The sequence below is a fragment of the Oncorhynchus gorbuscha genome, linkage group LG06 (assembly GCF_021184085.1).
Source record: "Oncorhynchus gorbuscha isolate QuinsamMale2020 ecotype Even-year linkage group LG06, OgorEven_v1.0, whole genome shotgun sequence".
Classification (NCBI taxonomy): domain Eukaryota; kingdom Metazoa; phylum Chordata; class Actinopteri; order Salmoniformes; family Salmonidae; genus Oncorhynchus; species Oncorhynchus gorbuscha.
The window spans coordinates 10394740-10407088 of NC_060178.1; the positions used below are offsets into that span (position 1 = coordinate 10394740).

General features: G+C 47.0%; 1 protein-coding gene across 1 annotated transcript in view; it reads left to right on the forward strand.

Annotated features, from left to right (window-relative positions):
- LOC124037512 (unconventional myosin-IXAa-like) overlaps positions 1-12349 on the forward strand; it is a 342685-nt gene that overhangs the window by 164492 nt on the left and 165844 nt on the right. The window contains exons 3-5 of the mRNA XM_046352288.1: positions 4430-4524; positions 5615-5677; positions 11555-11654. Coding sequence (XP_046208244.1) covers positions 4430-4524; positions 5615-5677; positions 11555-11654 — 258 coding nt within the window. The remainder of the gene's footprint in view (positions 1-4429; positions 4525-5614; positions 5678-11554; positions 11655-12349) is intronic.

The window sequence follows — 12349 nt, forward strand, 5'->3', positions numbered from 1 at the left end:
CTAAAGGGCAACCAGTGGGTCTGTCTCCTCTATACCAGGTTTCTTGTAAGATGACAATGTTTGTATTTCTGATTTATTTGGTGAAGTCCAGGTACCTGCTCTACATCCAGGTACCTGTGGTCTGGATGTAGGTCCTCTCGGCATGGGTCCTCTATGTGTAGGTCCGGGGGGGGGGGGGGGGTCCCGCAGGTCTGGGAGAATGTCTTGCTAGTCTGGGGGCGGGGTGTCTATTGATCTGTAGCTCCTGTGTGAAGTGTTGGGGTTGCATTTGAGTGCGATGTCCTTTAGATTCCGGGCAAAGGTGGGCACTGCTGCCTTGTAGAGGTGGACCTGGTCATAGAGGCTGTTCAAGTCCAGGGTGGAGTGGTTGGCCAGGTAAACATTTGGTTTTGAGGCACAGTCACTCTGCGTTTACCTGCTGTATGGTAGTCTTTACGTGGTAGCAGGATGGGGATAACCACTTGTGCGTTGGGAAAGTAGAACAATCCCTTCAGTGCTGCCACCGTACCTGCTGTGTTCTCAGGTGGTTTGTGCCTGCGTGTATTATTATGTGGCTGGGTGAACCTAGGTGGTCCTCAGACAGAAGGTCTAGGGTGTGCTGGGTGGGTGAACCTAGGTGGTCCTCAGATAGAAGGTCTAGGTGTGATGGGTATATTATTATGTAGCTGGGTAGGTGGTCCTCAGATAGAAGGTCTAGGGTGTGATTATTATGTAGCTGGGTGTATTATTATGTAGTTGGGTAGTTAGTCCTCAGATAGAAGGTCTAGGGTGTGATGGGTATATTATTATGTAGTTGGGTATATTATTATGTAGCTGGGTAGTTGGTCCTCAGACAGAAGGTCTAGGGTGTGATGGGTATATTATTATGTAGTTGGGTATATTATTATGTAGCTGGGTAGTTGGTCCTCAGACAGAAGGTCTAGGGTGTGATGGGTATATTATTATGTAGTTGGGTATATTATTATGTAGCTGGGTAGTTGGTCCTCAGACAGAAGGTCTAGGGTGTGATGGGTATATTATTATGTAGCTGGGTAGTTGGTCCTCAGATAGAAGGTCTAGGGTGTGATGGGTATATTATTATGTAGTTGGGTAGTTGGTCCTTAGACAGAAAGTCTAGGGTGTGATGGGTATATTATTATGTAGTTGGGTAGTTGGTCCTTAGACAGAAAGTCTAGGGTGTGATGGGTATATTATTATGTAGCTGGGTAGTTGGTCCTCAGACAGAAGGTCTAGGGTGTGATGGGTGTATTATTATGTGGCTGGGTAGTTGTTGTGCTGGACTGTTGTCTGGGTCTGTGCTGACTGGAGTGTAATCACCTGCTGTCTCTCTCTCTCTGTCTCTCTCACTGTCTCGCTGTGTCTCTCTCTCTCTCTCTGTTTCTCTGTTTCTCTGTCTCTCTTACCGTCTCACTGTGTTTTTCTCTCTCTGTTTCTCTGTTCTCTCTCTCTCGCTGTCTCTCTCGCTCTCTGTCTCTCTCTCATTCTCTCTCTGTTTCTCTGTATCTCTCTCTCTCTCTGTCTCTCTTACTGTCTCACTGTGTTTTTCTCTCTCTGTTTCTCTGTATCTCTCTCTCTCACGGTCTCTCTGTCTCTGTCTCTCTCTGTTTCTCTGTATGTATCTCTCTCTCTCGGTCTCTCTGTATGCATCTCTCGCTCGCTGTCTCTCTGTCTCTCTCTGTATGTATCTCTCTCTCTCTCTCTCTCTCTCTCTGTATGTATCTCTCTCTCTCGGTCTCTCTGTATGTATCTCTCGCTCGCTGTCTCTCTGTCTCTCTCTCGCTCTCTGTCTCTCCCTCCCTATGTTTCAGGAGCCAGTTCAGAATAAAACTGGCTTGGTTACTTGGTTGGTTGGTTGCCTCCAGTGCAGGACTGTATAAGGTTCCAGCTCATAAAGTGCCAATTGAAATCTGTACTCCTGGAATGCTCCTGCTAAATTACCATTGTATAATCTACAGCACGGGGGTGGGAGGGAGGGAGGGAGGGAGGGAGGGAGGGAGGGAGGGAGGGAGGGAGGGAGGGAGGGAGGGAGGGGAGAGAGAGAGAGAGAGAGGGAGAAATGGTTGACGAAGTCATCTGCAGAGAGGGAGGAGGGGGGGGAGGATTCAGGAGGGAGGAGAAGGTGGCAAAGAGCTTCCTAGGGTTAGAGGCAGATGCTTGGAATTTAGAGTGGTAGAAAGTGGCTTTAGCAGCAGAGACAGAGGAGGAAAATGTAGAGAGGAGGGAGTGAAAGGATGCCAGGTCCTCAGGGAGGCGAGTTTTCCTCCATTTCCGCTCGGCTGCCCGGAGCCCTGTTCTGTGAGCTCGCAATGAGTCATCGAGCCACGGAGCAGGAGGGGAGGACCGAGCCGGCCTGGAGGATAGGGGACATAGAGAGTCAAAGGATGCAGAGAGGGAGGAGAGGAGGGTTGAGGAGGCAGAGTCAGGAGATAGGTTGGAGAAGGTTTGAGCAGAGGGAAGAGATGATAGGATGGAAGAGGAGAGAGTAGCGGGGGAGAGAGAGCGAAGGTTGGGACGGCGCGATACCATCCGAGTAGGGGCAGTGTGGGAGGTGTTGGATGAGAGCGAGAGGGAAAAGGATACAAGGTAGTGGTCGGAGACTTGGAGGGGAGTTGCAATGAGGTTAGTGGAAGAACAGCATCTAGTAAAGATGAGGTCGAGCGTATTGCCTGCCTTGTGAGTAGGGGGGGAAGGTGAGAGGGTGAGGTCAAAAGAGGAGAGGAGTGGAAAGAAGGAGGCAGAGAGGAATGAGTCAAAGGTAGACGTGGGGAGGTTAAAGTCGCCCAGAACTGTGAGAGGTGAGCCGTCCTCAGGAAAGGAGCTTATCAAGCTCATTGATGAACTCTCCGAGGGAACCTGGAGGGCGATAAATGATAAGGATGTTAAGCTTGAAAGGGCTGGTAACTGTGACAGCATGGAATTCAAAGGAGGCGATAGACAGATGGGTAAGGGGAGAAAGAGAGAATGACCACTTGGGAGAGATGAGGATCCCGGTGCCACCACCCCGCTGACCAGAAGCTCTCGGGGTGTGCGAGAACACGTGGGCGGACGAAGAGAGAGCAGTAGGAGTAGCAGTGTTGTCTGTGGTGATCCATGTTTCCGTCAGTGCCAAGAAGTCGAGGGACTGGAGGGAGGCATAGGCTGAGATGAACTCTGCCTTGTTGACCGCAGATCGGCAGTTCCAGAGGCTACCGGAGACCTGGAACTCCACGTGGGTCGTGCGCGCTGGGACCACCAGATTAGGGTGGCCGCGGCCACGCGGTGTGGAGCGTTTGTATGGTCTGTGCAGAGAGGAGAGAACAGGGATAGACAGACACATAGTTGACAGGCTACAGAATAGGCTACGCTAATGCAAAGGAGATTGGAATGACAAGTGGACTACACGTCTCGAATGTTCAGAAAGTTAAGCTTACGTAGCAAGAATCTTATTGACTAAAATGATTAAAATGATAAGTACTGCTGAAGTAGGCTAGCTGGCAGTGGGTGCGTTGTTGACACTACACTAATCAAGTCGTTCCGTTGAGTGTAATAGTTTCTGCAGTGCTGCTATTCGGGGGCTAGCTGGCTAGCTAGCAGTGTTGTTTACGTTACGTTGCGTTAAAAGAACGACAATAGCTGGCTAGCTAACCTAGAAAATCGCTCTAGACTACACAATTATCTTTGATACAAAGACGGCTATGTAGCTAGCTATGTAGCTAGCTACGATCAAACAAATCAAATGGTTGTACTGTAATGAAATGAAATGAAAATGTGATACTACCTGTGAATGCGACCGGGTTGTGAGTCTATTCGGTAGACGTTGCTGTTGGCTAGCTAGCAGAGTCTCCTACGTTAAGGACGACAAATAGCTGGATAGCTAACCTCGGTAAATTAAGATAATCACTCTAAGAATACACACTCTAAACTACACAATTATCTTGGATACGAAGACAGCAAAGACAGCTATGTGGCTAGCTAACACTACACTAATCAAGTCGTTCAGTTGAGTGTAATAGTTTCTCCAGTGCAGCTAATCAGTGGACGTTAGCTAGCTGGCTGGTGAAGACTACGTTAGGACGGCGAAATATGATAATTACGCAATTATCTTTGATACAAAGACGGCTATGTAGCTAGCTAAGAAGAAATCGCTAAGATTAGACAAATCAAACCGTTGTGCTATTATGAAATGTAATGAAAAAGTTGAAAAAGTTATACTACCTGCGGGAGCGAATTGCCGATGCGACCACTCGCTCCAAACCGGAAGTTCAACCTTTGTCCTGACGTTACAGCTCAGTGGTGTGTTTTTATGCATTCATTGTAATTGTAATAATAATAATTCATTGATTGATTTACTTTTTTTTGATAGCCTTTTACCTTCTTTTGAAATGATTGTATTTCCTCACATGTACAACGATTTTTAAATAAACCTAAATGTATCTCCTCTTCTCTCCAGGCATTCGGGAATGCCAAGACGGCTCACAACGACAACTCCAGCCGTTTTGGAAAGTTCATCCAGGTCAACTACCAGGAGAGTGGCACCGTCCGAGGGTGAGAGAGACCGCTACACCTCCTTTATCCGTCTGGACCTCCCTTCCTCTTTCATTCCTCTCTGTTTCTCCCTCTGTGTCTCTCTCTCCCTCTGTCTCTCTCTCCCTCTGTCTCTCTCCCCTCTGTCTCTCTCCCTCTGTGTCTCTCTCCCTCTGTCTCTCTCTCCCTCTGTGTCTCTCTCTCCCTCTGTCTCTCTCTCCCTCTGTGTCTCTCTCTCCCCCTGTGTCTCTTTCTCCCTCTGTCTCTCTCTCCCTCTGTCTCTCTGTCCCTCTGTCTCTCTGTCCCTCTGTCTCTCTCTCCCTCTGTCTCTCCCTCCCTCTGTGTCTCTCTCCCTCTGTGTCTCTCTCTCCCTCTGTGTCTCTCTCTCCCGCTGTGTCTCTCTCTCCCTCTGTGTCTCTCTCTCCCTCTGTGTCTCTGTTTCCATCTGTGTCTCTCTCTCCCGCTGTGTCTCTTTCTCCCTCTGTCTCTCTCTCCCTCTGTTTCTCTGTCCCTCTGTCTCTCTCTCCCTCTGTCTCTCTCTCCCTCTGTGTCTCTCTCTCCCTCTGTGTCTCTCTCTCCCTCTGTCTCTCTCCCTCTGTGTCTCTGTTTCCCTCTGTGTCTCTCTCTCCCTCTGTCTCTCTCTCCCTCTGTCTCTCTCTCCCTCTGTCTCTCCCTCCCTCTGTGTCTCTCTCTCCCTCTGTGTCTCTCTCTCCCTCTGTGTCTTTCTCTCCCGCTGTGTCTTTCTCTCCCGCTGTGTCTCTCTCTCCCTCTGTGTCTCTTTCTCCCTCTGTGTCTCTTTCTCCCTCTGTGTCTCTCTCTCCCTCTGTGTCTCTCTCTCCCGCTGTGTCTCTTTCTCCCTCTGTCTCTCTCTCCCTCTGTCTCTCTGTCCCTCTGTCTCTCTCTCCCTCTGTCTCTCCCTCCCTCTGTGTCTCTCTCCCTCTGTGTCTCTCTCTCCCTCTGTGTCTCTCTCTCCCTCTGTGTCTCTCTCTCCCGCTGTGTCTCTCTCTCCCTCTGTGTCTCTCTCTCCCTCTGTGTCTCTGTTTCCATCTGTGTCTCTGTTCGAAACTCTGTAGAAAGTGTCTCTTGTCTAAAGTCATTCCTGTGTTGACAGAGCGTATGTGGAGAAGTACCTACTGGAGAAGTCACGCCTGGTCTACCAGGAGCACAATGAAAGGTGAGGGAGAATTAGAGAACTGTTTCATTTCTTGGTAGAGCAGTGCCAGGAGAGTGGGTTAGATTCCCGAGACCACCCATATGGAGAGAGAAATGATCACGCATGACTGTAAGTCGCTTTGGTGTCGTTCCATGTCATTTGCGGTACCTGGTTCGAATCCAGGCTGTATCTCACCCGGACGTGATTGGGAGTCCTATAGGGCCCGGCGCACAATTGGCCCAGTGTTGTCCGGGTTTGGCCGGGGTAGGCCGTTATTGTAAATGATCATTTGTTCTGAACTGACTTGTCTAGTTAAATAAAAATAAAAAGATATATATAAAAGACCTTCATATGGGGTGGCAGGTAGCCTAGTGGTTAGAGCGTTGGACTAGTAGCCGGAAGGTTGCAAGTTCAAATCCCCGAGCTGACAAGGTACAAATCTGTCGTTCTGCCCTTGAACAGGCAGTTAACCCACTGTTCCTAGGCCATCATTGAAAATAACAATTTGTTCTTAACTGACTTGCCTAGTTAAATAAAGGTAAAAAATAAAAAATAAAATACAGTTCCTTCGGAAATGACCAGCCACGAGACCTATTATCGCAGATGGTTCTGAAATCCTTTCCCGAGTTAGAAACAGATACGATAAGCATTCCAGAAACATTATTTTGTTTAAGTATAATTTGATCCCTGAAAAATAAAACTAATCACCCAAATCTGTCTTTTTAATTTATAGGATTCATATAATATTCAATAAATATACAGAGCATTTGGAAAGTATTCAGACCCCTTCCCTTTTTCCACGTTTTGTTACGTTACAGCCTTATTCTAAAATGGATTAAATAAAAAAAATCCTTAGCAATATACACACAATACCCCATAATGACAAAGCAAAAAGAGGTTTTTAGAAATCATTGCAAATGTATTAAAAATTCAAACCCAATACCTTATTTATATAAGTATTCAGACTCTTTGCTATGAGACTCTTCCTAGAGCTTATCGCCCGGCTAAACTGAGCAAAAGGGTGAGAAGGGCCTTGGTCAGGGTGGTGACCAAGAAGCCCCGGAGTTCCTCTGTGGAGATGGGAGAACCTTCCAGAAGGACAACTATCTCTGCAGCACTCCACCAATCAGGCCTTTATGGTAGAGTGGCCAGACGGCACAAAACAGCCCGCTTGGAGTTTGTCAAAAGGTACCGCAGGGACTCTCAGACCACGAGAAACAACATTTTCATATCTTATGAAACAACTCTTTGGCCTGAATACCAAGTGTCACATCTGGAAGAAACCTGAACCATTCCTACGGTGAAGCATGCTGGTGACAGCATCATCCTTTGGGATGTTTTTCAGTGGCAGGGACTGGGAGACTAGTCAGGATTGAGGGAAATATGAACGGAGCAGAGTACAGAGAGATCCTTGATGACGTGCACTCAGGACTGAAGGTTCACCGTCCAATCGGACAACGACCCTAAGCTCACAGCCAAGGCGACGCAGGAGTGGCTTTGGGACAGGTCTCTGAATGTCCTTGAGTGGCTCAGCCAGAGCCCGAACTTGAACCCAAATCGAATCTCTCTAGAGAGACCTGAAAATAGCTGTGCAGCGACGCTCCCCATCCAACCTGACAGAGCTTGAGAGGATCTGCAGAGAAGAATGGGAAAAACTCCCCAAATACAGGTTTGCCAAGCTTGTCCAGTCATACCCATGACGACTCGAGGCTGTAATCACTGCCAAAGGTGCTTCAACGAAGTACCGAATAAAGGGTCTGAATACTTATGTAAATGTGATATTTCAAATTTTTATCATTAATACATTTGCACACACACAAAAAAAAATGTTTTTGCTTCTTCATCAGGGTGTATTGTTTGTAGATTGATGAGGATTCTTTTTTTTATTTAATCCATTTTGGAATAAGGCTGTGGAAAATGTCAAGGGGTCTGAATACTTTCCCAATTCACTCACTGGCCAGTTTTTTTAGGTACACTACCTCACAAAAATGGATCACTCCTACGAACAGTGAGTCATGTTGCATATAAAACAGGCAGGCATCGAGGCATTCAGTTACTGTTTGATTTAACAGGGGCAAAATGAGTGACCTAGTCTACCTTCAGCGGGGGTCTGATCGTTGGTTTCGCCGTATCCAGTATCTCAGAAACGGCCAACCTCCTGGGCACGTCAGTGTCAAGGTTTTCTGAGGTGCGACACACAAACAAAACACTTCCCGTCAGCGGCAGTCCTGTGGGCAAAAACAGCTCGTGGATGAGAGGAGTCGAAGGGAAATGGCAAGCTAACAGGCGGGCCACAAACAGACATCTTGGAACTCGTCGATCCCTGTCACCGATGGGAGCAGCAGACGATATCACCGGGTTCCACTCCTATCAGCTAAAAACAAGAAGAAGTGTCTCCAGTGGGCACGACATCACCGGGTTCCGCTCCTATCAGCTAAAAACAAGAAGAAGAAGTGTCTCCAGTGGGCACGACATCACCGGGTTCCGCTCCTATCAGCTAAAAACAAGAAGAAGAAGTGTCTCCAGTGGACACGACATCACCGGGTTCCACTCCTATCAGCTAAAAACAAGAAGAAGAAGTGTCTCCAGTGGGCACGACATCACCGGGTTCCGCTCCTATCAGCTAAAAACAAGAAGAGAAGTGTCTCCAGTGGACACGACATCACCGGGTTCCACTCCTATCAGCTAAAAACAAGAAGAGAAGTGTCTCCAGTGGGCACGACATCACCAACACTGGACAAATGTGGGAAAACATTTTCTGGAACATGCCAGTTTCCTGGTCAGACCTCAACCCAATAGAGCATAATGACGGGCTGTTAGCAGCGTGAATGTACTGCCGTCCAATCTGTAGTAAACGGGTGAAGCCATCGCGTCAGTATGGACCAACATCCGACACCTTGTAGAATCTATACCCCAAATAATTCAGGCTGTTCTGGAGGCAAAGGGGGTCCCAGCACTAGATGGGTTTATATCATAAACTGTCTGTTGAGTGTATATTACAGCAATAGATATAAATCAAATGTAGCTATGTATTGTTCCATAAACAACCTTATAAGTCATCTAATATTGATTCAGTATCTAAAAGGCTTAACGGCCTATAAATCATCTCCTGATTCTGTAACGTGAGGCAGCTTGATGTACAATACAATGTACCAGTACACCTCCTGGACAGGACGCTAGTCTATCACAAGACCTTACCCCCAATCCATCTCCTTAATGCTGAGTGCCAGACAGAGACGCATCGGGTCAATTTCTTCTTCTGAGTTTTTTGGTATGACTCGACCCGGGGAGTCCCACTACTAACCTTCCAATCTGAGGGACGGGACCCTCTTAGCCCACTGAGTTGACCCCCGTGGTAGAGAGATTATATTCCGGGTAACTTTCTTATTTTTTCCTCCTCAGTTGTTCGCTGAACCTCGATACCTAGAAGCCGACTTAATTTCCTCCAACCACACAGGATATCTGATCCTCTTCCTCATACTCTTCCTCAATAGACCAGAATATAATCGCTCTGACGTTAAAGCAAAGTTGTTTATATTGTTGTTAACAAAGCGAACCTCAAGTTGAATTGATATTAGATAACATATATGGTTGATTATGGGATATCATATACTCTATATAGGCTATTACCATGGTGATGGGGGGGGTGTCGATATAGTTACATATTGTTGATGATGTTTCATTGTGATAATAATTGTACATGCATATATATATATATATATACACGCACCTCACATGCGATTTGTAATAAGACGAATCAGTTTGTTTATCTAACTCATAAAGATCAATGAAATATCAATGAAATATATACGCTCAAAATCTCACAAGCGCACACACACACACACGTGTACTTTCGCAGAGCACACACACACCTCGTCCACTTCCACCCCACCCTCAATGTACCACCACAAAAACCCAACCAAATCCCTGTTCATTGCTGACTCAGTGAATCACAATAGCGGTAATAGGTTTATAACGGTGGGTATTTTATCCCCAAGGTCTCAGTTTGTCCCCGCTGGTCACTAAGGCTTCCAAGTCACCGTGATGACAGCACAGGAGCTCAAACTCAAACCAGACCTCCCAGCCTTCTCCTTTAGACATGGGTGCCTGTAAAACACACACACACACGCACACACGCACCCGCACACGCGCACACGCGCACACACACACACACACACACACACACACACACACGCACACACGCACACACGCACACACGCACATCCGCACGCACGCACGCATGCACATCCGCACGCACGCACGCACACACACACACACGCACATCCGCACACACACACACACACACGCACACACGCACATCCGCACACACACACACACACACACACACACACACACACACACACACACACACACACACACACACACACACACACACACACACACACACACACACACACACACACACACACACACACACGCACACACGCACATCCGCACACACACACACACACACACACACACACGCACACGCACACGCACACGCACATCCGCACACACACACACACACACACACACACACACACACACACACACACACACACACACACACACACACACACACACACACACACACACACACCCTAATCAGGTTTCCACACTATGGCGTGACATACAATGCGGTGTTTCTTAGTTTTTTTCCCTCTGGAAACGCAACCTCTCGTTGTGTGTAATATGTTCCGCAGATGGAGTCTCTACAGGCTCCGACTATTACTGACACCGTCCTAAGAGACCACACTTTGGCATGAGGAGATATTCTGAGTTGAGATCCTTGTGTATAGAGCACATGGACCGGTACCCCCTGTATTTAGCCTCCACATTGACTCTGTACCGGTACCCCCTGTATATAGCCTCCACATTGACTCTGTACCGGTACCCCCTGTATATAGCCTCCACATTGACTCTGTACCGGTACCCCCTGTATATAGCCTCCACATTGACTCTGTACCGGTACCCCCTGTATATAGCCTCCACATTGACTCTGTACCGGTACCCCCTGTATATAGCCTCCACATTGACTCTGTACTGTAACACCCTGTATATAGCCTCCACATTGACTCTGTACCGGTACCCCTGTATATAGCCTCCACATTGACTCTGTACCGTAACACCCTGTATATAGCCTCCACATTGACTCTGTACCGTAACACCCTGTATATAGCCTCCACATTGACTCTGTACCGTAACACCCTGTATATAGCATATACCATGTGTTCTACTCTCTGTTAACTCTGTCTCTCTAGGAACTACCATGTGTTCTACTCTCTGTTAACTCTGTCTCTCTAGGAACTACCATGTGTTCTACTCTCTGTTAACCCTGTCTCTCTAGGAACTACCATGTGTTCTACTCTCTGTTAACCCTGTCTCTCTAGGAACTACCATGTGTTCTACTCTCTGTTAACTCTGTCTCTCTAGGAACTACCATGTGTTCTACTCTCTGTTAACCCTGTCTCTCTAGGAACTACCATGTGTTCTACTCTCTGTTAACCCCGTCTCTCTAGGAACTACCATGTGTTCTACTCTCTGTTAACTCTGTCTCTAGGAGCTACCATGTGTTCTACTCTCTGTTAACTCTGTCTCTCTAGGAACTACCATGTGTTCTACTCTCTGTTAACCCTGTCTCTCTAGGAACTACCATGTGTTCTACTCTCTGTTAACTCTGTCTCTCTAGGAACTACCATGTGTTCTACTCTCTGTTAACTCTGTCTCTAGGAGCTACCATGTGTTCTACTCTCTGTTAACCCCGTCTCTAGGAACTACCATGTGTTCTACTCTCTGTTAACCCTGTCTCTCTAGGAACTACCATGTGTTCTACTCTCTGTTAACCCTGTCTCTCTAGGAACTACCATGTGTTCTACTCTCTGTTAACTCTGTCTCTAGGAACTACCATGTGTTCTACTACCTTTTGGCTGGAGCCACTGAGGAGGAGAGGAAGGCCTTCCACCTGCTCAAACCGGAGGATTACCACTACCTCAACCAGGTGGGCACACACACACACACACACACACACACACACACACACACACACACACACACACACACACACACACACACACACACACACACACACACACACACACACACACACACACACACACACACACACACACACACACACACACACACACACACACACACACACACACACAGTCTGTATGTGGGTCCTGTGGCCACATCCACTGAGATTTGGTCGTATCTACTGATATGTATATGTTTGAATTTCATGTAGCCTATAGTCTCTTTACATGTAGCCTATAGTCTCTTTACATGTAGCCTGTAGTCTCTTTACATGTAGCCTATAGTCTCTTTACATGTAGCCTATAGTCTCTTTACATGTAGCCTATAGTCTCTTTACATGTAGCCTATAGTCTCTTTACATGTAGTCTATAGTCTCTTTACATGTAGTCTATAGTCTCTTTACATGTAGCCTATAGTCTCTTTACATGTAGCCTATAGTCTCTTTACATGTAGCCTATAGTCTCTTTACATGTAGCCTATAGTCTCTTTACATGTAGCCTATAGTCTCTTTACATGTAGTCTATAGTCTCTATACTGTTTCATGTAGCCTATAGTCTCTTTACATGTAGCCTATAGTCTCTTCACATGTAGCCTATAGTCTCTATACTGTTTCATGTAGCCTATAGTCTCTTTACATGTAGCCTATAGTCTCTATAC